The sequence below is a fragment of the Aulonocara stuartgranti genome (genome assembly GCF_965226115.1).
Source record: "Aulonocara stuartgranti genome assembly, chromosome: 2".
Classification (NCBI taxonomy): Eukaryota; Metazoa; Chordata; class Actinopteri; order Cichliformes; family Cichlidae; genus Aulonocara; species Aulonocara stuartgranti.
In genome coordinates this window covers 16,666,585-16,692,759 of record NC_138940.1, presented here as the reverse complement: position 1 = coordinate 16,692,759, position 26,175 = coordinate 16,666,585, and the positions used below count along the sequence as shown (strand labels likewise).

Genomic DNA, 26,175 nt, shown 5'->3' with positions numbered 1-26,175 from the left:
GCATTGCGGCGTGACGTCAACTCCAAAGCCCTTCTGTTTCACTCAACAATCGGCCATGAGCGTATGAAAACAAAGGCACTGCGCGTTTTACTCCCATTCTATCGCGATATTTCATTTTCCTATCGTTGCCTAACATTATACCGGTATTACCGTGAACGGTATAATATGGCCCAGCCCTAGTCACCGGTTCGATCCCTGGGCTCTCTGTCCTGGTCGTTGTGGCCTTGGGCAAGACACTTTACCCTACCGCCTACTGGTGTTGGCCAGAGGGGCCGATGGCGCGATATGGCAGCCTCGCTTCTGTCAGTCTGCCCCAGGGCAGCTGTGGCTACAACTGTAGCTGCCTCCACCAGTGTGTGAATGTGAGAGTGAATGAATAGTGGTATTGTAAAGCGCTTTGGGTGCCTTAAAAAGCGCTATATAAATCCAATCCATTATTATTATTATTATTATTACTTTGAGAAACATTTAAAAAAAAAAAAAAGAAGCTTTTATTCTGTGTATTATGTGTTCCCATCCGATCCCTGTATCGAGTGTTTGCGTTAGATGAAGAACAGGAGTGAGCTTTTATCTGAATGTGTGTGGGCTGAGGCTGTGTGGATTACGGAGGACGACGGGATGTGAGGAAATCAAACCAGATGATTGTGTTTTTGAGGGCTGAAGAGCGAGAATCGAGATACTCACTTTGCACTGAGGTGGTGGGAACACATCACCAGCAGCTTCATGCAGTGAACCGCGATGATGCCCATGACCAGAAGACTGATGGGTCCGAGCTGCACACAAACACAGACCGAGTTTGTGTGGCGTTTAAAGGCTCAGACTAATTCTGTGTCATGTGACCTTTGCAGGTATGCTTACCACCAGCCCTGCATTCTTGACAGCCAGAGGCAGACCCAGCAGGCCTGTACCAATATTCCCTTTGAGCAGGTGGATCAGAGTCTGGAAAAAACTGCAGCATGAAAAATGAAGTTAGAATCAGACCAGCCAGATCTGCACGTCCTGCATTGGTGTTACGTTCTAAGTCTAGGTGTGTCCTGAACGCAACAAAAATTTGCCCACCACACTCCACCCAAAACAAGAACCCAAACAATAGTATCTTTTAAAATGCTAAGCAGCCATTTATTTGCTTCAGCAGTGAGCAGTGCCAAAAATAACAAACAAAACTCCCTAATGGTCCCTACGCTTTCCTACACAAAATGAAAAACCAAACAAAAGACAATTCACTTACCTAACTCGCTACATGAAAAACAGGAGAAAACTTAATCAACAAAAATGGCGTCTCACGCCTACTAGGCTGCTGCAGTGAACAATATATACAAGGTGGAAAAAAAAATACTCAATTGCTACTTTACAAATCTATTTACAGCTATATACAAAACTAAGATACCAACGCCACAGTGATCACAACCCATGACAAACTGAAACACAGGGCTTAAATACATAGAGGGAGCAATCAGGGAATGGACAACAGGAGGGAAACACAGCTGGGGCAAATCAGAACTGACGAGACAAGGAAGCGTAAACTGAACACACTGAGATAAGACAGACCTTCAAAGTACCACAGGAAACACATAACAGTCACGCCTAACACAAAACACTGACAACATTGGATCGTAACAATTGGACAGTCCGAAGGCATTTTACTCACGAGGTCCCCGCCTGTCCTCCTATCCTCTCGTAGTTGCGTTGGGGTCTGGACGGTCCTGGAGGAGACGGACACAGAGCGTCCAGCTCAGACGGATTTTGGTCGGACAACAAAGCTGAGACGAGAGGCAAAGAGACAAAGACGAAAACCATGTGTTTGACATCACGTGACCCTCTGATGTGTTTACCGCCCTGTCTTATGTCAGTCAGCAGTGTGTAAGCAAGCTTTCCTGCACCGTCACCTTTCACAGTGATGTGACTCCGGTTATATACACACACAGGTGTCATCCACCTCGTCATGTGACCTGACACCTACACTCTCAGTGACAAACTACAGGACCTGAAAGACTTGAAGTTGGAGAAGAAACCCTTCAGATCTGGCCGTGCATGAGGCTCGCTGCACATGACTATAAACACGGTGATAACTGAAGATCACCTGACTGCAATAAGCAGGAAGTCCTGAAGGCACACATTAGGCTCAGTGCTGTGTTTAATAATGTGGCGCTTTAGTACTTGTTCATGACTCTTATTATCCCTTCATGATAAAAACTGGAAGTACTTCCACGTGAGAGCAGAACAGCAGGAAGCTGTGAACTGAGCTGAGACACAGCGCTATAAAACTAACAGTTATAAAAGCGTCTTTAAAGATCTGAGAGCATCGTAACTACGTTCAGAGGAACCCGAGCCTTGCACTCATGAACCTGTCACCAAACACTTCTTATCTTTGCTCTTTATTTGATCTCAGACTAGCAGGTAAACTAAAAATAGCCTCAAAGGGAGGTTTTCAATTATAAATGAAAGTGGACATTATATCACCCCACCCCCACTGTATCTGCAGTCCACACATACATGCTTATTAATGCTAAGCACACACATAAAACTCTATTACTCACACAACACACACACAAGCCCGTTCAGCTATCTTAGTGAGGACCTTCATTAACATAATGCTTTCCCTAGCCCCTTACCCTAACCATCAAAAATGAATGCCTAACCTAATTGTAACCCTGACACTAAAACCACATTTTGAGCCTCAAACAGGCCTTCAAACTTGTGAGGACCGGTGAGTGTGTCCTCACAAGTGACTGTTGGTTCTCACAATTATAGCAGAATGAAGATTTCGGTCCTCACAAAGATAGCTAGACAGGAACACAAACGCACACACGCTGCAGCAGCTGCATGTGTTTAAAGTCTTTAGAAAGTAAAACCCACTTTGTGCTGCTACACTGAGGAACCATCTCTGACTTATCTAAGAACTCAGAACGACTGACGGCAGCACATCAGCGACCAACAGACACCAAACAGACAGGCGGTCACTGCCATCACACTCAAGGATTAAAACAAACTGTAGAGCAACCCACTTTCTTCAGCCTTAAACACGACCTTTAATCTGAAAATACTGATGGGAAGAAAAAAAGCTTGATTCTTTGAATTAACTAATAACTGATGACCAATCAAAATTAACATTGAAGAACATGAAGAACTACTCAGCAATGCAGAGACTGAATCAGACTCTGACGCGTTCCTTTACTGATGATGATAAAGTGACCCTCTCCGACCTTTCAGCTTTTTAAAGGAGGCAAGTTTGATTTTTGGAGGTAAACATTGTACATGTCGTCGCAGCGCATCATCTGCCTCCATCTCCTCCTATCCTTCCTTCCTCCTCTGTCACACCACCCCTCTGCATGTCTTCTTGTTCTCCTCCTGCTTGGCAACTCCATCTTCATCCTCCACCCTCACTCCTCTGCACATGCTCAGACCATCTCACCCTCTCTGACTCTGAGCTGCCTCTCTGATGGACTCGTTTCCGCTGTGTTGCTTTAATCTTTGTACCAGAGGCACAGTTACACTCGTGCCTTCCCGTGCTCCCTCCCTACATGCTAAATAACATGAACGAGTGTAACAATGAAACCACGACATAAGCAACATCAAACTTCAGCCAACAATCTTGTACTCCACATCTACAAACTGAACATGCTCGCTCACAGATCTATGTCGTGACCGCTCATAACGAGCACGTCGTGTCTGGCCGTGACCTCCCACCAAACCAGACGCGAGCCGGCCAACAGACGGATTCTGTAGATGAAGTGAAAGCTGCTTTGATGATTCACCGTCTACCTGCCAGCTGGGATTACACATAATCCCTGTGTGACTGTGGCCCCGGCTCACGTTCGTGCGCCGTATCATTTTTAACCATCGTCCTGACTTTACTACCTTCGCCTCGGCCGTCTACGTCGCTGGACGCCATCATGCTAGGTGGGAAGGTTTGGCAGACAGCCGGGCGTCGTCTCTCCCAGCCTCACGGATCCTAATGCAGTGAGATCAGGGAGTCCAGCGTGGACGCCTGTCCACTGCAAACAGATAAGAGATAAGAAGAGAATGAGATCTGGCAGCAGCAAAACAAAAACAGAGTCAGAAACTGAGCATGCTCACAGGCTGCTGCACGAGTCCCTGAACTGGACCTCTGCACCGTGTTTGCGCTGCTGGAGCCTTCTTAATGACATTATATGACCAATAACACAGCTGCTGTGAGGTTAATCATGCTTACATTAAACAGACTTCATGACCTCCTTCGTACTCGCACAAGGTTTCAAACACACGCTTCGTTGTTTGTGTCTGATGGCTTTCGGAAGAAAAGCCGAAAGAGGTTTTTAGGGGACAATTCTGAGGCTTGACTTCTCCTGGCACTTCCTCTTCAGAGGAGCGTGTTTCCCAGCAGCGGTTCACCAAACGTGGCCAAAGTGTCGCCATCAGGAGCGACTCAGCATTTTTTGTTAGTTTTTTTTTTTACAGCGAGTCATGACACGAGAGGCCTGAACAGCACAGCGCATAGTTTCTGCACTTAAAACAGCATCAGCAGCTCAATGTGGGCTTTTATTTCACTATGTAACAGAAAGGTTCAGTCCTGCAGCATTGCTTCTCGCCTTTGTGCTCCCACACAGCTGCTTTATATTCCAGGCTTCACCCGCAGAACAAAGCAATCAGTTATTAAATATCCCATTTCGAAGGTGCTCATCTTCAAGTACCTTCATAACTGAACTCTCTGGCCTAAAAGCAGTCAGCGTGACATTCAGCTGTTGTTGGGTGATATTTGTAACACTGTGCATACAGCTGATTCAAAGCCTCCTCGGCCGGCTGAGCTGACAAATGAGCGTGTTTTTATTTCACACCAATAATCAAATTGGAAAGTATATAAATTAAAATGTCGCCCAGGTGAGCAGGAAGTGATTTACCTGAGCAGGAAACACTGCTGAGTTATAAAGATTCATTCAGCCATTCTCAGAAACTACGATTAGACGTTACTGATCGAGCTCGTCCTGATGCTTAGGTGTGTCCCGATGCTCTCTCTCTTACACTCTGGTTTAATCTAATGGCCAATGATCATCATCAGCGTGTGTTTGTCAGGTAAATGTGACACGGAGCCTGCTGCTGTGGAACACTGTGTACATTGATGGCTGAGCAACATGAAAATTAGCTCGTTATCTCACGTGTTTATCTCATCTGCAGAGAAGAAGCCTTTATATATTTACCTACAAACAGGAGGAGGTTTAAAGTGCACCTGTGCAGATGTTGACCCCAGCTGCTCTTCAGAAACCGCGCCAGCCGAGTTGGCGTATTTGTCATGTTTATTTACTTTCTGGTATTTTCTTTTTCTTCTGTTTTCGTCCTCTGGGCCTCGCGTTAAAACAGATATGAGCTGCTGTGTGTTTTACTGTGCAGGTAAACCGTGACAGCCCCAGCCCGAGCCCCCCGGTGCTTTAACGGCAGTCAGCGCGATAATCGCATCATTTTAAACTGTCAACGGACACAGACCCGGCGGGCATTCCCGCCATAAACACAATAAACGAGCCCACGGTCCCGCAAAACCGGCTGTGGACGGAGGGTTAGCTGTTAGCCATAGTTAGCTGTGTGCTGCGGTGCCATTTTCGGAGTAAACAACGAGCCGCGGCAGCAGCGGCCAGCCTTACCTCGCAGACACCGCGCGGACTCGGTCCTCCTGGCCTCGTTATCAGCTCTCAGTCCGCCGCAGGCCGCTTTATTTTCGTATCGTGCTCATGGTGGCGAAGCAGCACAGATTGAAGGCAAAGCGGGACTGTGCTCTGTCGGGCTCGACTCTCCAACAGACAGCCAGCGGTGTGGTCACATGACATTGTCGAGAGGGACGGTCGTGGCCTTCGACGTGATCCCGTTGCCATAGATACGGATTATAATGTCGTGGCGGTTGGTAAACCGTTTTATTTTATTTTATTATTTATTGGTTTAATCTTTTTTTCTCAGTTTTCTGTTACCATTTGCGCAGTCCTGTATGTTCACTTCTACACAATAAAATAAATAAATAAGCCACCCAGCACATCAGCTGTTCTCCTTGTTACCATCTGGCAGACGTTACAGGAGTCTGTCTGCCCGGACTACAAGACTTAAAAACAGTTTGACCACCAAGCCATACGACACCTCAACCACAACACTTAAACACACACAACACAGTCCACAGGACGCACTCAGAAGCTACCCTGCAGCTTCACAAGTACTCTGTTTAATCTGCACTGGTCACTCCACTTTATTGTTGATATTCATATTTAAAAAGTCTATTTATTATTTTATTATTTTATTTTATTATATTTTCTTCTACTGTACCGTGCTGCTGAGTGACTGCTGCTCGTCAAACACATTTCATTGCAATGTTGACCCTGTGCTAACGTGCATATGACAAATAAAACTGAAACTGAACTGAAATGAATAAAATCACGAGTTTTACGTGAGCTTATCGAAAGGAATACGATTACGTAGACTAAAACGCTCTGTTCTCATATTCTCAAATCTGCTTTCGGATTCATTGGGCTTTTATTTTGGAAACTCGTTTAAGGATTTAGGTTCGCTTGCTGTGTGCACCGGGGTAGCTAGGACAAGGTAAAGACTATCTCTGAATCGAGGAGCTTTCACAGTCTTACTACGTTATGATTGCAGACTTCTCCAACTCTCTGTAAATGGTACTCATGGCCTCTGATCAATCAGTGGTTGTTAGTCATTGGTCACGACAGTTTGCATATTAATCATCAACTTTTTGGGATTACAATAATGCAGTTTGTTTTTAAATTTTTTTTTATTATTATTAAACTTGTTCAGCTTACTCAACCAACCTATTTAGCCAAGTGAAACTAAAAGTGTACCGTTCATGTTAAAATAAAAATATTTTTGATTAAAGGGTTATTTTATGTATATTAGATATAAACATTGTGAAAACGGTCTTGAAAATCTTGAAAATCTGGTATTCTTAACCCGGATATCCGGTATTTGTTGTGCTAACTGCAGCTAGCTTGCGGCTAAACAGCAGTCCCATCCTGGGAGTATTTGGAGCCGTGTAGTTACGTGGAGGCAAAAGTCTACATCGGTCTGTTCGCCGGGTTAGGACACGTCACTTCAGACATGACTGTAAGGTTTTAGGGGAGATTTATGCAGTTTTGTCGGCGTGAAGTTTAACGTTAGTCCGTAGCTGCTTTCTAAATGTCCGTGCACAGGGTACAGGAGTGTTCTTGTTCTGAAGTAGCTTTAAACCATAACCGGGGGCTCTTGCAGCTGCTCTGCTCGGCTTACTTTGTTGTGAATGTGGTACATGTTTTAGGAAATGAGGTGTGGGGTTCACTTTAACCGGACTTTGATGTGTGTCTGACAGAAGCACGAGTTTGAGGTGGCCATGACGTGTGAGGGATGCTCAGGAGCTGTTACCAGGATCCTGAACAAGATGGGAGGTGAGGCTGATCGTTCAGTTTTATTTATACAGAGTCCTCTCATAGCAGCAGTTAGTTTATACTGGAGTGGAGAGACTCCAGTATAAACGGAGCAATCATACACTTGGCATGTGAGGCTCATGCAGACGGTTATGGTTTTCACCTGACTCTCTGCAATTATTATTGGATTGGGTAATTATCTACATTTTTCCTGGAGCTTTGTAGAAAGTTAAAGCATTTGGAGGATCACCGCCTCACAGTGTTAGCTCTGCTGTCACAGGAGCGATGAGGAGATTAAAGTATTGAGCAGAGTTAGGGCTGCTCGATTATGGCAAAAATGATAATCACGATTATTTTCACTGAAATTGAGATCTTGATTATTTGACGATATTTATTTAACCCTTTAAGACCTACTATAGAACCAAGTCCGCCAGAGCTTATATTATATTTTTACATGCTGTAGTGCCATTTGTGGGAGCATTTCAAGTTGCTATACATCAATACAACTGTTATAGCCCATATTTTAATAATATGTATGCATTAAGTCAGTAATTAATTACATTAATTACATTAGTAATTACATTAATTGCAAAAAAGTGCAATAAACTACAAAAAAATTGAAAATGGGTTTTTTTTACATATATTGGGGAAATTTAAGAGGCTTATTCCTCAAAACGTTAAATACAAAAAAGTTGCAAAAAATAGTTTACAACAACAGGAAATTTATTTTGAGTGTCTTCATAGTTTTATTTTGGAGATACAGCAATTTTTATATACTGCAGGAAAAACAAAAAACAATCCTATGATGCAAATTTGCAAAGAAAACAGCAGGTGCATCAAAATAAACTATTTCCAGCAGTGCAATTCGAGTTCTAAGCATCCCAGAAACTATTCAGAAAAGTCAAACATGACTTATAAAAACACCAGTATAGGCTTTTAAGGCCTACAAGTAAAAAACTACATTTTCCGCGAAAAATGACGTCACTTCCGGTGTCTGTCAGGAAATGGCGGACATGCGATAGTTCGTGTTGACGTCTTTTTCAGTGTGGGAAGTGTTACGAACAGCTGATCGGATCGGCAAAGCCTGTTTCTGGAATATTATGATTTTGTTCTTGCAAGTGCTTTTTATGCAATTTTTGCAAAGCTTTATGTGGAAGGAAACCGTGACCGAGGACAAGCTGATGGCACAAGATGTAAGTACAACTCCTCTGGTTTCATATGCAAAACAAATTATTGCGCTAGCTTACGCGGTTCCAGTTCTACGGGGATTTAAAGGGTTAACAATAACAATGTATTGAATAATGACTTTAAAAAATAATATAAAATAGTGTGCAAATACTGATAACAGTGCAAATGTTTGCAATATAAAAAATAAATGAAAAATGTAAACATCTATGTTTAGTGAACTTTGCAGTGTTGCTCTGTGGTGCAGCTATGACACCGTAGCAAAGTTTACACACTATGTCTACTTGATCCACGTCTGACTCCGCGAACCCATAATGTTTCCACAGCACTGAAGTTTGTTTGTTTTTTTACCTCTCTTTTCAACCAACTGCAGTCACTCTCCTCTCCAAATAACTTCTGCTGAGCTTTCCGAGCTTTCCTCGGGTCCTCTTAACTCATTCACGGCTGGCAGTGAAACACAACAAGACTTGCACCACATTTTTGTCTCACTGCGCAATCCCTTACGTGCGCAAACCCTGCACCTCCTTGCAGGTCTACTTTTACTGCTGGTGGGCTTCAGTTCAACTTACGTTGAATGAGTTAATTAGGGGTGGGTTTTTATAATCGATTTATCGATTAAAATCGATTCTGGCTTGGATAACGTAAAATCGATTCATTAAAATCCTGAATCTATTTTTTAATATAAATTTATTTTGCCCGAAATGCCAGAATCTCAGGTGAGAGATCACAAAATTTCAACAACCACCAAACAGCTAAGACAGTAAATGAGAGCAGGAACACGGATTCTGCACAAAGACGTAAACACACAGCGCGGACCCGCGGATCAGAATCAGTGAGATGTTGCCTTTCTCAGCTGACGGTTGGGGCTGAAAGCCGACAGCTCGCTGATTCTGATCCGCGGGTCCGCGCTGTGTGTTTATGCCCTTTTTGCGCTTATCATAAAGCTGTTAGTTTTATAGTTTATACTGACCGAACCAGCAGCAAAAGAAGATCCAAACTACGCTTCACATAAACATCGTCATGAATTCCCTCTTACTTTTGCTGTTTTGCTTCCACCACCCCATATGGAAAAGATATATATATATAAATCTTATAAAGTTTTTATCTGTCTTTTATGAAACTTGTATGAAAAGCATACAAGAGTGAAAACACATATAAGATCCCTTTAAAAAATTATATAATGAAACTTGTATGTTTTGTATACTTACTAAAAAAATATATGAAAGTAATGAGAAAGTGGCGACTTTCATGAGTAAATCATGTAAGCCTTATATGATTTATATATGATTTACGCATGAAAGTGGCCACTTTCTGCCGTTGTTTACAGCACTGTCGGCCGACGTTTTTTTTTTTTTTTTTCGTTTTAAATACTTCTGAAAAGAAAACCTAATTTCTGCTGTTCAATACTGAACAAATTTAAACTTTTTAAAATTATGCAAAATGCAAAACGCTTAGCCGTGTCTGTAATAAAACCGCTGTAACTTCAGAAGTAATGTTCATATGTTGATTAATGGTTTTCTTTCGTTTTTGATGTACTGCAGAATATTTGTATAAAATCCCAGGCCAGGAAAACCTTCATGTTTTTCTGTGTTTTATCTTCAGCTACTTTGACACAAAGGCATCTGCTGTGATGCTCACACCTTTGGTAAAGTCTTGGAGTGTCAGCTTCCTTTATATAGGTACAAAAATATGTAAATGTACTGATCTGAATTATAATATTTCTGACTGTCAACATTTCACAGATTCAAATCGAATTGAATTGAATTGAATCGATTCTAGAAATCAGTGATGATACCCAGCCCTACTCTTAATTGTTGTGATAGGTGTTCGAAATGCAGAGAGGTGCGCTCGATTTGCCACACGGGGCAGCGCGAGAGTAAAGCACGAGGGAGGGGCTAATAATCGGCTCAGTCATTTTTTTTTTTTTTTTTTAAATGACATCAGAAACAGCAGTATGCGACATTACGTGATGGCAGAGCTTCAGTTCATCCTTTGTCTTTTTTTTCTTTTTTTTTTTCTTTTTTTTTTTTTAAATAAATAGGACAGGGGGAATGAATGAGAGAAAGAGGGGGAGAGAAAGAAAGAAAACCAAAGGGGAGAAGAGACGGTGAGAAGGGGGGGGAAGAGAGAGAAAAAAAAAAAAGAACTCCTGGGTCACCTGTATGGAGAAAAAAAAAAAAACAAACAAAAAAAACAAACAGAGGAGACAGCAAACAACAAAGAGCAACATAATAATAGAGAAAACAAAGCACCATCACAATAAACTAGCTAGTCATAGATATCAATATTTACTAAATAATAAACGATATTGTGCAGCACGCAAGATAGACAGCGCACAGTGTGCTTTGAGGCAGCAGCCAAGAAAGCTTTAGTCCGCGTCTGTGAATACCCATGTGTGCATACCTGTGTGGATCAGCATGCTTGCATTCCAAAGGTTTCTCCATGTAATGATCTGCTAGGGAGTGTGGGGGGGCCACAGCCCCGTCCTCCAGGGTGTGAAGCGGGTATGGAGGAGATCAAAACTCCAGACATCCAGAGGCCCCCAGAACACAAGAGACCATGGAAGACCAACAGAGGGGCAGCCGCGCCACTGTCCCAGTAAGAGCTGAGGAGAGTCCCAGATGAGGGCTCGCCCAGCAGCCGCGGAGCAGAAGTCAGGGGGAGTTGCAGTGACGCGCCCGTGAGCTCCGCCGGCCCCCAGCTGTGCCTGAGTGACCGAGCCCCAGGCCGAGAGGCCGGGGGCACCCCACCTCCAAAGGGGCCCGAGCGAGCCCCAGGCCCCAGGCCCCGACAAGCGGCCGCCAAGGAGTGAGCCGGTGTGTACCCGGACGCCCACCCCCAGACACAAAGAACCACCAACACACCGACACCTGAGGGAGTCCGCCACCGGCAGGGGAAGTGGTGGTGGGTGGAGATAGGCCTCCAAACCTTGGAGGGCCTGAGGTGTCCCCAGAGAGGTGGCGTCTGATACCCAACCTGACATATAGACACAGACATACAGGCACACACAGACACAAACATCCATTCCCACCCTCATGCTCTCATATGCACTCACTCCACACTCAACCAACGTGGAGACAGACATAAAGAGACGCTGTACACACAATCACACTCCCCAAGCGTACTCTACAAACCGGGTCTAGGTACCCTTGCCCCTGGAGGGGGGAATTGCACCCAGACCCAGGTGGTGTTACCCTTTTCCCTGCGGTGGGGAGAGGCAGACCACCCCGACTCCGCAGCAGCAGGGAGGCCCCACACCCCAGACCGCAGTCGGACGGCCAACTCCTCCTACTAGCCCTCCCGCTCCAGCAGGCCGCAGAGAATGGGGGTGGGAGAAGACTCCAAACCTCCCTCCACCCGCTCATTGTAGTGTTGATGCATATGTGTTCTAAGGTGCAATTAAAACCCAGGAGGGCATGGAGCATGGAGCCAGAATCGATTTTAATGATCATTGAAAGCCCAGATCGTAATCGTGATTAAAATTCGATTAATTGAGCAGCCCTAAGCAGAGTCAGGGATATGCTGGGGGGGGGGGTAGATGTGAAGGGAACGTTCAGGGTCACCTGGTCCAGCCCTAACTATATGCTATGAAAGTTTGAAGCCTAATCTTAAAGGTAGAGAGTTTGTGTGTCTCCTGAATCCAAACTGGGAGCAGCTCAGCTACGTGCAGTGATGACATTTAACTCTTTTCCCCAAAAGCAGCCCTTTTTGTGCTGACCCGAGCAGTTTTCCTTACTGCATGTGCCCATCAGAAGTTAGTGAAGGTGGTCTCAGCCTGTGCAGCAACCATTGCAAAAACCAGAAGCATGTTTTGTCCTGTCTGTTACAGAGGATCCAGTTCCTCACGTTCGGCCCACAGGTCCCCTGATGCTGCTGTTTTCCTTTTAGCCTCGTGTGACTCAATGATCCAAGTATCACTTCTGTTTTTACAGCACGTCCTCCCATCAGTGGAAATGCTGACTGTTTTAGGGAGGCAGAGACATCATGTGATTTTGTTTTTATGTTCCTGTTCCCAGATGTGAAGTTTGAAATTGACCTGCCGAAGAAGCTGGTTTGGATCGAGTCTGACAAAGACGTGGATGTTCTGATGACGGCGCTGCAAAAGTCCGGAAAGGAGGTCAAATACAACGGCACGAAGTGAAGGACCTGCACCAGGTGACCCGGAGCGTTTATAGTCCTCGTGTTTTCTGTAGATTGATGTTTATGACGGCCATAAAGTTCCTGTAAATCTGCAGCTTCGTGCTGAGTTTACTGCATGCAGGAACATATCAGGGACACTATCTTCTTCCAGCAGCTCACAGAAACGTTAACAGGAGAGCGCGCTCCATCGGCTGACTTTAACCTTTGTGCACATTTAGAGGATGTTTATCTTCTGCTTGTCTCAGATCCCCCAACACTTCATTCAGAGTCACATCACAATTAATAGAGTTACACTTTTATTTTTTCATATTTTTTTTAATGCAAATGTCTTTTTTTGTCTTGCTTTAGGAAATAATTCTTGCTGCTGCAAACTGAAGATTTAAGATGAAATTCAAGTTAAAGTCTGAGACCCTCAGTGAGTCTGCACCCCCTCCCATCCAGCTGTCACGCACAAACACCCCCCCCCCCCCCCCCCCCCCCACACACACACACACACACACACCCCCACACACACACACGCACACACTTGATGCAGACAGGAAGTGTGCCTCCTCTGACCTCCTGAGTTACAACATCGTCCTCGCACAAACCTGCCGAGCGTAATCATCTCCAAACCTTTACCTTCAGGCTGTAAATGAAAAAAGGAAAAAGCAGCATCTTAGATTTAGTTTCAGCTATGTGATGATGACGATGATGATGACAATAATGATGACGATGATGATGATGACTCCATTTCCTGGGGTGTAAATGATGAAACCTGTTGGCTGTGTTTGCTGAACCTGTTTTATTAAATTAGTTGATTTTATTCATAAAAAGACCATTTGAAGCTTTGCTGTGTGAGGATATTTGGAGCTCTGCACCATGTGGGGGTGAGGGTGGGACCACCTGCTGCACCTCCCCTCTGCTCTTCGACACTACAGTCTATTCTCTGCTGTTTTCATGGTTTTTAGGAATGTAAGGAGCTCTCCTCCTCGCCCGCTGTCTCCATAATGCTCAAATGTCTCAATGCTGGAGAAAATAAATCATTTCTGTCTTCAGTACGTCAGACTTTATTTCCACTTGAGTCTTTTTAGAAAAACACTGTCTACAAAATATTGTCTCTGTTCAGCATACAAATGCAAATATCCTAAAATTATCTTTTTTTAAACTGTAGGTTGTGTAATAGTCTGTACTAACCTTTGACCTCAGATATGCTCTGTCCCACTGCAAGGAAATCTTAAAGGAACAGTGTAAAATTTCACCACCTGCTTGCAGTCAGCTGAATTCTGTTTTCTTCCCCCTCCCTCTCCATTGCATGATCCTAGCTAGAGTGGCCGCTGTAGGACAAACGTGTTAGTGACCAAATAGCTCAAAATTATTAAATTTAGTCTGTGCCCATAAAGCAGGGGTGGGGAACTCCAGGCCTCAAAGGGCCTGTGTCGGCTGATTTAAATGGCTGAATAACCTCCTTAACATGTCTTGAAGTTCTCCAGAGGCCTGGTAATGAACCAATCACTTGATTCTGGTGTGTTTTCACCCAGGGTGAGATCTAAAACCTGCAGGACAGCATCCCTTGAGGCCTGGAGTTCCCCTACCCCTGCTGTAAAGTAAAAGTATTTTTATACAAGTTTTATTTTAACATAGCTGAACAATAAAGCACTAAAAAATGACAGATATGGTCAGTTAAACATACTGCAGTATTTTATGGCTTGGTATGGTCACTCTGGCCGCTGTTCATCATTAGTGAGTGTACTCGGATACAGTGAGTCGGGGGTTTCTGTGGAAGGCTGTCAGTCTGCTTGGACCTTACTGACAGATGCCATCAAACACCTTTAGGATGAACTAGAACACAGATTGTGACTCGGTGCTCTCATCCAGCATCAGTGTCTGAGCTCACAAAGGCTCCTCTTGCTGGGCAAAAATAACAGACACCGAAATCTTATAGAAAGCCTTCACATAGTGGAAGCTGGTACAGGTTAAGGCTCCTGTCAGTGGCCTGGTCTGTAATCACACACTCACATTTAACTGAAGCACCAAATAAATGATTTGTTCTTCCACAAATCCTGTAATGTCGACAAAAAGTGGACCGGCCAGTGAGCAGACCTCTGTCTGCCGAGACTGATTAACTTCAGCTTGTTCTCTCATGTGGGTAAAACCATTGTATTGCAAACGGTTATTGGGGAGGGAGCAACAACAATAATTCTGTTGTTTCTGCAGTAATTGTCTCTGAGCAGGGAACTGAGGAGTGAGCAATCTCCTCTTCCATGACTTTGATGTTCTCTGCAGCATCACAGAAGGACTTTCATCTTGTTTTTAACGCTGCTCAGAGACCTCCACCTTTATCAGAACTTTAATCTGGACCCTCTTATGATTCACGATTGTTTAAGAGGAAAGGAAACTGGTTCATAACGAGAGCCACGGCCTAAGGCGTCACATAAAAACAACAGACAGACAGAATTTGACATGTGTGAAAGCAGACAGTTTGTTGGTTTGCTGACACGTCACCACAGAAGTCACGGTTATATTTGCACTCGCTGTAAACTGAAGGTGGGAAGCCGTTCTTACAACTCAGCCCTTCAGCCAGCAGGGGGAGCGGTGTGGCCACGCTCTTCCGCCTGAGGAGCTCCCGGCCGTGTCAGGGACAGAAGACGAAAAGTGCCTCAGACCACAGAGCAGGTCAAAGAAAGTGCTGAATGAGAAAAGCTGATGGTTAACTCTGGATTCTGTGTGGCCTCGGTGTCTATCACAGACAGATTCTCTCCTGTGCTCAGTCAGGTCAGTCGTATTTATTCAGCCCAACAAGACAAAGATCCAGAAAACAGAAGACAAGCATTAAAACAGACACAGAGGCAGATACGACTGTACACTGATACCACGAACACTCCCTGAGTGTTTGATGTTATTTTTATTTTTTTTATAAAAACCAAGCAGAAGATTTAATTTGAGTCTTTTCTCACTGAAGCATGACGTCTGTGGATCATAATGTCCACAAACATGGACGATGACATCATCGTTAATGGGAGGAGCTCAGAGGAGCCCAGCCCTGCCGGATATCTGTGTGTTAGAGAGATTAGTCCAGTAAGATGAAGAGTGTTCTTACCCGGGCAGCACCCAGGTGAGCAGTGAGGCCTTTACCAGTTCTCTCCAGGACAGCTGGAGCAATTCAAAGGAGACAGCTAAGAATCTCTGACCAGGTAAGACTGGGAGCTGTTCAGAAGCCAGGAAAACAAAATGTCAGCAAACTTGGCCACAGACGACAGTCCGGCTGTGTGTTGCTGGTCCTAAAGTATAGGTGAGGGATGACCTGGATGAAGACAGGTGAGTCTGCTGAAGAGCGGGACCTGGGAGGCCCCACCAGCAGGCGGAGCCCAGAGCAAACCCAGCTCACCTTTACCTGCGGAGCAGTATGAGAACACAGGAAGGCCTCGTACCTCGTCCAGTTTTATTTAATGAATGGGGATGTTAAACATGGATCCTTTTTTATTATCTTCTTCTTCTTAAACTCTGTTGACTGCTTGGTTTCAGGCCTCTTGACTGAACTTTGCCAGTTGTAAGGGAGTTCTTCCCACCATCACCAGGTGATGCTCACAGCGAATCAATCTGATGGAGCTTTGAGGTTGATGTTAATTAGTGCTATGCAAATAAAACTGAACTGAAATGTGAAATATACTTGAAAATGATTGGATGTAGCCTCACAATAATGCTGTCAGCTTTAGCTCAGCGTATGCCATAAACACACACACATACACACACACCTGTCCGCAGGTAAACAGTAACAGGTAATTTATGTGTGTGTGTGTGTCCTATGGTTTGGGCTGAGGTGGGGTTGGGTGTAGTTATTGCTGTCACGTCCTGTCCCGGGCGCCAAAGCAAACAGAAGCATCAGCAGGAGGTTACAGACAGTCGGGGAAATGTGCAGTTTGACAGACGAGAGCAAACAAGCAGTCCGGCCTGTGGCTTCGCATCTCTCTGGGAGTCCCTGCCGTATATTTCCTCCACGTTTGGTGGAAATTCATGTGGACCGTTGCCCAGAATTCATACGCCGGGAAACGTAAAGTACATGGATGTGAGCTAACACCATCCTCCCACAGCACAGCGGAACAGAAACAGGTGGAGGTAGCGACAGCGAGTTATCTGCAGAGGTTTGTGTGTGATGAAGTGAGACAGAGCCAGTATTTTAAAGTGTCAGAAATTGACAATCAGAAATTGACACGAAAAGCTCTTTAATATTTTCACTTAGGAACATCACCTGCATCTTTAAGCTTTGAAAAAAAATGAAAAAAAGAAGAAAGAGTCTGTTTTGCAGCTGTTGCTACAAAATTGTCATTTCATGTCAAACTGTTATTTTTGGATTTTTCATAGATTCAACAAAAGAAATGTGAACAAATGATGAAAACACCGGTTAATAGGGATGTAAGAAAATATCGATACAACGAAATATCGCGATATTTCGCGCAATGATACTGAATTGATATTTAAAATCAGTGTTATCATTTTTTTTAATTGAAAAATGACATGCATTTACTGTTTATTTCTTTTGTATGTTGGAATTCAAACTCCGGCCACTGGTTTGCAGTTTTCACCGCCTTTACTATAACGTAAAAACGAGGTCTCACGATAACTGTAGAAGCGTCTAGTTTGCCAAAAGAACGAAGTAGAACAGTCAGTGGACGTGTGTGATGCTAGCTAACTGATGACTGAAGAGGAGAGGATACAGCCGGCCCCCGCAGCTTTCAAAGCTGATGTGTGGACTTATTTTGGATTTAGGACAAAAGAAGGCAGTAAAGACTATGACAAGAGCTATGCAGTCTGTAAAATCTGCACCGCCAGAGTCAAATATTCCGGTAACACAACAAATTTACGAACACACGTGTCTAGACACCATAGCGACGTAGCGTCAAATGCTAATTTTAAAACGAAACGAGGTGATCCCTCTCAACGGACAATTGAAGAAGTTAACTTTTCGAAACTACCAGCAACTTCAACTGCAACAAAAATAATGCAGTCAGTACTTGTTTTTATTTGCAAAGACATGCGCCCTTTGAGTGTTGTGGAGAATAAAGGATTTCGTAATATGATTAAAACGCTGGAGCCCCGTTACACCGTTCCTTCTCGACAACACATCACGGACATCGCTCTGCCAAAAGTTGTACCAAGAAGTCGAAGCGACAGTGCTGGACTCTCTCAGCTCGGCTGAGACAGTTGCTCTGACATGCGACGCTTGGACTTCGAGAGCCACTGAATCGTACGTAACTGTTACAGCACATCACATAACGGACCAGTGGAACCTTCAGTCTCATGTACTACAAACCCGAGCCATGCATGACAGTCACACAGGTGAGCACATTGCAGCGTTACTAACTGACGCTGAATGGGGATTGAACGCAAAGGACCTTGTAGTTGTTACCGATAATGCACCAAACATGGCTCTCGCGGCTAGACTTGCAGGCATGACGCACATACAATGTTTTGCACACAGTCTGAATCTCGCCTCACAGAAAGCACTGAAAATACAATCCGTGGTGCGACTTCTCGGGAGGATCCGACGTGTAACAGCCTTTTTCAGGCGCAGCACCACAGCCAGCAACCAGTTGAAGCAGAAACAGTGCCTCCTTCAGCTACCAGCTCACAGATTGATCACGGACATAATTACAAGATGGAACAGCTCCTATGATGTGATAGAACGATTTTTAGAACAGCAACCAGCCATCTGTGCAGCTCTGCTTTCTGCAGAAGTTAGGAAGAGTGAAAAAGAAATTTTCACATTAAGTGAGTCTGACATCACATGTGCAGAAGAAGTTGTCAGGGCACTCAAGCCTATGAAGGACGCCACCCTGGTGATGTCAGAGGAGAGTATGCCAACCCTGCTCCTCTTCATGCCAAGCTTGTGATGGGTGCACAAGAAAGTGTTGATGATACACCGATAGTAAGGGACATTAAGACTGCCATAGCAGAAGATCTGGGAAAGAGATATGTAAATGAGAGGGAGACACTATGGATGGCATCAACTGTTGATCCTCGGTTTAAGGACCTGCCCTTCCTGTCTGAAGCAGAGACCAGTGAGACCTATTCCAGACTGTTGGACACTGTGGTGACTGTGTAAAGAAGGAAGAAAATGTAAGTAAATAAATTAATTTATTTGGAAAAATTCAACTGAAGTTATAAGCAAGTGAATAAAGTAAAAAGAAAAAAAAATGCATATTGATGACATTTGTCATCAAATATTAGTGAAAAACAGGGTGAATCTTGGATTTGAATTTTGACTTTCTGACATTAATACTATTTGAATTTAATGTTTTTCAGCAGCAAAAGAATGAGGAGACTGACAAACAGGTGGAGGAAGAGAATGCCACAGAGGAGGCTCATCACCCACATATCAAAGACAACTTTGACTCCATCCCTCGGCCACCCCTAAAGAGACAGAGGACCTCATGTGCATTGGTGGACTTGCTCGGAGCTACGTTTACCTCTACTAGTGACAATACTGCACCAAAATCAGAACATGATGTTGCTGCAGCTGAGATCAAGAGGTATAGAGATGAGACCCCTTTGCCTCTCACAGGAAATCCTCTCAGTTGGTGGAAGGACCATGAACAGGAATACCCTCAGCTATCCAAAGTAGCAAGAAGTTTCCTATGCATTCCTAGAACAAGTGTCTCTGCAGAGAGAGTTTTCTCCTCTGCAGGAGACATAGTAAATGCACAGAGAAGTGTCCTGAGAGCTGACCATGTCGATCAGCTTGTATTCCTGCACAAAAATCTGGAAATTGAAAAATAAACACTGAGAAAACACTACACATGTAAAATCTCTGATATGAGAATGTTTGACATTTTGGTTGAGTCTCATAAGCACTTTTATTTAGATGAGTAAATTCCTTTTTTCAGGTTGTACTAAAAGTGTTCCATTGATGGACACTGCAGAGCTGTACTTTATTTTATTAAGACTTAATTGTAATAGCACTTTACATTTTTTGTTAATGTTTACTTGGATGGATTCTTCAAGCAATTTCATTTTTGATTTATATTTGTTTATGTTAAGGTCACATAAAAAGTACTTTGTTTTGATGCTCCATAGAGCAGTTTTTGGATAAGTATTTTACAATCATAGTACTTAGAAAGACTTCAGTGTTACATGTTTACTTTTTTCATGTTAAAAAATACTTGATATTTCAGTAAAGTAGTTTTTGTTTGTTTATTTGACATGACTTCTAATAAGGCAGATGTGAATTTCTCCATTCATTTTGAACTTAGAGAGTGTTTTTGTTTCAGATGTTTCATGTCAAGCATTAAACAGTTTGGACTGTTTACTGTGAGTTTTCCTAATTAAATTTAGTCCTACTAAACACAAATATCGTCTGGCTTTTAGTATTGCAATATATCGTATCGTCTACCCTGTATTATGATACATATTGTATCGCCAGATTCTTGCCAATACACACACCCCTACCCGTTAAACAACAAAACTAACAAACCAGTGAGCGATGCCACTCAAACCAGGCTCACCCTGGCCGGGTAAGACCCATCAAACAAAACACAGCGTGGAGGAGCACGGAGGAGCACGTGCTGCCTCATCCGTCTCCAAGAAAATCCGCCAATACAACGTCGTGCGATATTTGCGTCTGCCGTGTTTTGGATCGCAGATAAGACAAAGATGAGGGTCCTAGTCTCCTATCTGCATTCCAAAATTAACATAGTCCCCAAATCTGGATCAGGGACCTTGATCAGAATGTGGATTATCTAGAATTCCCGTCATCATCCCAATAAGCTCACGCAAACACAAACACAGTCAGAGAGTGGCAGATTACAGCTGGAAGACAGATAAAAGCAGGAGAAACAGACATGTGTGCATGAAGTGTGTGAGCTTTGATCTGATAGCAGAGAGTAGCCACCACAGACGACGTCTTCAGAGGAGGATTTGCCCATGGCTGCTGATTGTAGCCACAAAATGACGAACACAAGCCTGAGCACGCTCAGTGGCGTAAATGTGAATAACTTGGACAGACATTCAGCAGCAGCTCTTTGTGGCCTCATGCTTCTGCGGAAACATTCTGCAGTTATTATATAAGCTCAGATAGCTCAAACACTCAAACGCATCCACCTTCATGTGTTTTATTTTGAAAAAGAGGACTGTGATTTTACCTGCCAACCACTCAGTTTGGCTGCTTCAGCCCAACCAAACACATCTCATAAAAGCTGCTTTACTTTAGTAGAATTTGATCTGAAGCATCTCAGGATTCATCACATAAAGTCAGAACACTTTATAAAATATGCTACAACCATCATCCAGTGTCCATGGTAGCCTCCTGCCACAGTTACACTGTTAATCTGCATAAAAATGGCTCAAAGACGTTATAATGGTTTACAAACAGAACCAGGTCTGTGCTTGCTAAAAGACTGATTCTAAATCCTCCTGTAGTCTGTAGTCAGTAATTTAACCTGTGATCGCAGAGGAGTTAGGAAAGGTGGCCTCTAAGCCCACTTGTTCTTTTTACTGACGCTCATGCCTGTGTCTGAGTGTCAGGTGTGCCGGTGCCTTCACTCTGAGGAGATACAGATGTGCACAAGTGACCACCCACGAAGTCGACAGGACACCAAACTGAGCCCAGGCGAGAATTCTGCTGCACTCATCTGAGCGTTCTGTCCCTCTGAGCTTCCAGGACATATTGAAACTAAAGTAAAGTAATGAACACAGTCTTAGTTATTTAATTATCTTAATTATGCAATAAAATCTCTCTATCTGAACCATGAATTAAAGCAGCAAAAGCATATAGCAGGAAGAGTATGAGGTAGCAGACTGCTGTGTGCTCACACTTGAAAGCCTTTAAACTTTTACTGCACGCCTCAAATCCAAGCCTCTGATGTGTGTGTGTGTGTGTGTGTGTGTGTGTGTCCGAGGTTTACACGTCACCAAACCGTCTGCTGCAGCCTCAGCTCTGGCTCAGCTGTGCAGGGAGAAATCACCTCATTCCTCACTGACTGTGTCGTTCACATCGTCTGTGATGGATTCAAACCCAGAAGTCTTCTTTTGGGATCTTCACAAGAATTTAAAATGAGTTTAATACAGATTAAAATGGATGGTGCACCATCATACCTGCAGAGGATTTCCTAAACCTGAGCTTAAACTACGCTCTGAGACTTGATCAGCGGGTTTTAGCTGGTTTAAATCCTCGGTTTATATTAAATGTGCAGTAGTAGTATAGTTTGATGTTCTGGATGGATGCTTGAAATGCGACAGAGCATCACGATTTCCTCAAAAACCAAATCAGTCCCACTGCGTCACCAAGCCAAACCAAAACCATGATGGAGGGCTGCAGGCTGTAATTACAGGACAGCCGATGAGCTCAGTGCCTCAGCGCCGGGACTACAGCCCAGGCCTCTACAGGATACGCTGTCGCCCACTGAAGGTGTCCACAACCATCCCCACCCGGCACAAACCAAATAACCTGAAGGGGGAAACGCGAATGCTGGTCCAGGCACACATGCTCAGTCCACACATGCATTTAGATGAAGAAAGGAGTGAAAATATCTGCTTCAACTGGCTTTTCACAGCTGAACTCGGGACGGCAGACTGATCGATTTTACAACATAATGAGACATGAATTTATTGGTGATTTAGACTAAAGAGCAATGCAGGAAGACTGCAGCAAAAACAAACATAACACTGTGAAAGAGTGATGGGTGTAGTTCAAACTTCACTTTAAAGAGCTGTGATTAGCTCGTCTGACAGTTAGCGATCTTCTCATGAGCCATGCTACTGTTAGCAGCTCTTGTTAGGATCTTTCCATGTCTGATTTCCTGATGAAACCGCAGGAGTCACGTCTCCTCCAGGGTCAGAGCGGGGAGCTTGGGTTAACTACTCTACTCTGAGCAGCACGGTTGATCTGATATCCTCATGTTGGTGTTGTTCCCAGATCATCATACTAAATGTTGTTCCAGGATCAACATTGCAAGTGACCAATCAGAATGTTGTGACGTCATACTTTTTCGACTTCGGGAAAAACCGGCGTAAAACAAAAAACTGTACTTAAGCTGCGTGAAACCGCCTCTGTCCGCCGATCAACGGACCCTGACCCTAACCCTAACCGTAACCCTTTAATAAACAGTAAGCAGAATTGATATTGTCCTTGCAACATTGGAATTTCATAAATGCACGAATGGCTTGGTGCGCAAAAGAATAACGTCACAACAATGTGATTGGTCACTTGCAATGTTGAACCTGGAACAACATTTTCATGATGGTCTGGGAACAACACCAACACGAGGATATCAGATCATCCGAGCAGCACAGTGTGTGCAGATGGGCCCACCCCTCCCTGAGGCAGGTTCTGCTGGAGGTTTCTTCCTGTTAAAAGGGAGTTTTTCATTCCCACTGTTGCCAGAGAAAGTGAGAAATGGACCGGAGGACCAAGACAGAAACACTTAAATAGCTCAGTGTAGCATCATTATCAACATTATTATCACTTCGACCTTCAGATCAGTTTATTGACCTTGAAGGAGAGGTCAGAGGTCAAATGTCACACAATATTTTAAATCTTTATTTGGTGCTTTCTATATGCTGATGACACAGCACATGTGTAAGAAGCACAGTTTCTAAGTTATAAGACTTTTTCATCAGTTTCATGAAGCTGACCTTGATGGCCTCGGTGGATGGAAGACAAATTTTCATGACTGTTACAGTCATCGTTACCATGACAACATGACTGTTTCCCTAACCCTACAGATGTTTCATCATCTCAGAGTTTACAGGACAGCGAGGCGGACGCATCACTGCCACAGCGGGCATCGTAAACAATCATTTCATCTTGTGACCGTCAGCATGCTCAGTCTGGAGCAAACATCCAGCCGGCTCACTGTTGTTTTCTTTCAAGGGCACATTTATGAAAATCAAACAGCGTCTCAGGAATCAGGCAGCCTGTAAAAATCTATTTGGGTTTTATTGTGTTTCTCCACATTTCTTCCATTGATCATGGCGCTGTCACGTTTTCTATTTCAAGCTGAGTTTCTGTTTTTTAGCTCAGGGCGCGGCAGCGAGCAGTAAGCGTGTCATTTACACCTCAGAGTTTGTTCATATGAGTAAAAAAAAAAAAAAATCTAAAATGACCCATAATTTATTCTGAGTGTGGGTTTATACTCAATGTTTCTGTTGGTATGGAACAGCAGCAAGAGGAGGAGGAGGAGGCTTGAACCTCCATCAAAGTGAAGAAGCCTCCTGAAGGCTGGCATAGAGCAGCAATCATTTTAAGAGCCTGTGATTTCACAGGAAGAGGTCAAAGAAGAAGCTTTAATGTTTGTTTCTGGGTTTAAAATGTTCTTTTTTAGTTTAAAAACTGACCCCCGACCCCCCAACCCCTCATCAGACTCGAAGAAACACCAGGACCTGCTGCAGCTCTGGTGTTTACAGTCAGGAAAAATCATACATATCATACATTTCATACATTTTGCACTGAACAAAGCTGTAACCAATAAGAGATGCAGCCTGCAGCAGGTACACTGCAGTCTAACGACTTCACAGGTGGAGTCCGGACCTGAAGACTGCCTCAGTTACAGCGGAAGATCCAGGTGGAGGCTGAAGACAGAGCAAGGTTTACTGATGAAAAATCCAAAAAGGAACAGAGTGGTTTCTGTCCTGGTGGTGGACCTTTAACTGGCGCTTTATCCTCTGGAGGATGTTCGACGGTGTGTGTTTTGTGGATGTGGAAAAGCCTAAACCTGTCAGGCCCTCTGTTCTGGTCCCAGTAGAACCACAGTGGGAGGCCGCATCACTTTGACTGTTGTAGGTCGGACCGAGGCTTGCTGGCTGTTGGATTCTGTTGTTCCAAGTGTAGCTGCACAGGGCGGGGTGTCACTGCAGGTCGTTTGCTGGGTCAAATGTGAAGAGGCTGGAATGAAAATGAACACTTCAAAGTCTCAAGCTGTGCTCTCGGCAGGAGAAGGGTGGAGGAGATCAAGTATCTGATGTAGCATCTGTAAATTACATGTTGCAAATTTTGGTAAATCAGGTTGTGCGGTTTAGAGATTCTGCTCCCTGTTGCTCCTTGAGAGGAAATGCAAATGCAGCAGGATCTCTTACCTGTAACTGTCACTGTGCTGTTGCCCTAAACACAGACAGCTGTTGCCCCCCCCCGAAAAGCTGCTGTGTGACTCAATTCAATTTTATTTATATAGCGCCAAATCACAACAACAGTCGCCTAAAGGTGCTTTCTGTTGTACAGTAGATCGTACAATAATAGAATCAGAGAAAACCCAACAATCACATGACCCCCTATGAGCAAGAACTTTGGCGACAGTGGGAAGGAAAAACTCCCTTTTAACAGGAAGAAACCTCCAGCAGAACCAGGCCCAGGGAGGGGCGGCCATCTGCTGCGACCAGTTGGGGTGAGAGAAGGAAGACAGGATAAAGACATGCTGTGGAAGAGAGACAGAGATTAATAGCAGGTATGATTCAATGCAGAGAGTCTATGAACACATAGTGAGTGAGGAAGGTGACTGGAAAGGAAAAACTCAATGCATCATGGGAATCCCCCGGCAGCCTACGTCTATTGCAGCATAACTAAGGGAGGATTCAGGGTCACCTGGTCCTGGTCCACCTGGACTCGGACCTGAATGACAGCAGAACTTTGACCCGAAGGAAGACGAGGCACAAATCCAAAAACAAAGCAGAAGAGGAACACAAAGAAAAGCCTTCAGCTCATCAAGACAGGAAGCAAAAACACGAGAACCGAAAACTACCAACAAGAATCTAGAGCTCAGAAAACCCCAGGACCACCACACCGTGTGACCTTCAGGTCAAATGTGGCGGACACGCTGCTCACAGGCCACCAATCAGGTAACTCTGTCATAAAATGTGAGAAATGTGTGCGCATGTAAATGCCAGTATGCTTTTGCAGTTACGTCCCTGCAAAGACTTTACTCAGACAAAATAAATTATCCTGCAGTGTGATGAACACATCGCACAGCAAAAGAGCAGAGCTCGTTCTGCCATCCCCAAAACATCACCGATATTAAATCACAGGGATTATATAAAAAAATAACACAGCTTTCAGCCAATCACAGACCTCAGATATTTCTGTGTTTCTTTGTTTCACTACGTGGCACACAGATGGGTGTGTTTCCATAATCCTGTTTAATAATGCTGCCACATTACAGGGGCGTTTAAATCCTCACATCTTCAGACCTGCAGAGCTGCCCGTGGATGATTTAGCAGCAGAGGAAAAAATAATGACATGTTTCATCAGACACAGAGAGACGACTGCCACGTTTGCAGAGAGAAGGGAGGGAAGAAAAGAAGAAAAGGTGGGCAGACTGAAGAGTAACAACACCTCCTCCCCTCTTTTCTCTCCATCTGCAGCTGGACTGTGGCTTCCTCGCAGAATGGAAAACGCCACGTTGCATTGCAGGGATTTTCCCTCTCTCCCTCTGATCCAGCTGTTCTTCACATCAGCTCTGGTCTGCATGCTGGGAACAGACAGTAGCAGTCCATCAAACAATGAGACAGAGAAAAT

The 26,175-nt window shown here is 44.1% G+C and overlaps 2 protein-coding genes across 4 annotated transcripts in view; one reads left to right on the top strand and one right to left on the bottom strand.

Moving 5' to 3' along the window:
* Positions 1-5,806, bottom strand: part of slc36a1 (solute carrier family 36 member 1) — a 39,179-nt gene extending 33,373 nt beyond the window's left edge. Inside the window, exons 1-5 of one of the 3 annotated variants that reach the window (XM_082551474.1) lie at positions 5,613-5,806; positions 3,859-3,995; positions 1,649-1,703; positions 859-949; positions 685-773 (exon numbers count right to left, since the gene is read on the bottom strand). In XM_082551474.1, coding sequence (XP_082407600.1) covers positions 685-773; positions 859-949; positions 1,649-1,703; positions 3,859-3,895 — 272 coding nt within the window. In that variant the 5' untranslated portion in view covers positions 3,896-3,995; positions 5,613-5,806. Of the gene's footprint in view, positions 1-684; positions 774-858; positions 950-1,228; positions 1,553-1,648; positions 1,761-3,858; positions 3,996-5,612 lie in introns of those variants that run through there. The other 2 variants (XM_082551473.1, XM_082551475.1) reach the window with 2 other exon arrangements.
* A 1,129-nt stretch (positions 5,807-6,935) lies between these two features.
* Positions 6,936-13,735, top strand: atox1 (antioxidant 1 copper chaperone). The gene is made up of 4 exons (XM_082552119.1): positions 6,936-7,074; positions 7,316-7,391; positions 12,572-12,710; positions 13,044-13,735. The coding sequence occupies exons 1-3, from the start codon at positions 7,069-7,071 to the stop codon at positions 12,694-12,696; spliced, it is 207 nt and encodes a 68-aa protein (XP_082408245.1). The 5' UTR covers positions 6,936-7,068; the 3' UTR covers positions 12,697-12,710; positions 13,044-13,735.
* Positions 13,736-26,175: the final 12,440 nt, after the last annotated feature.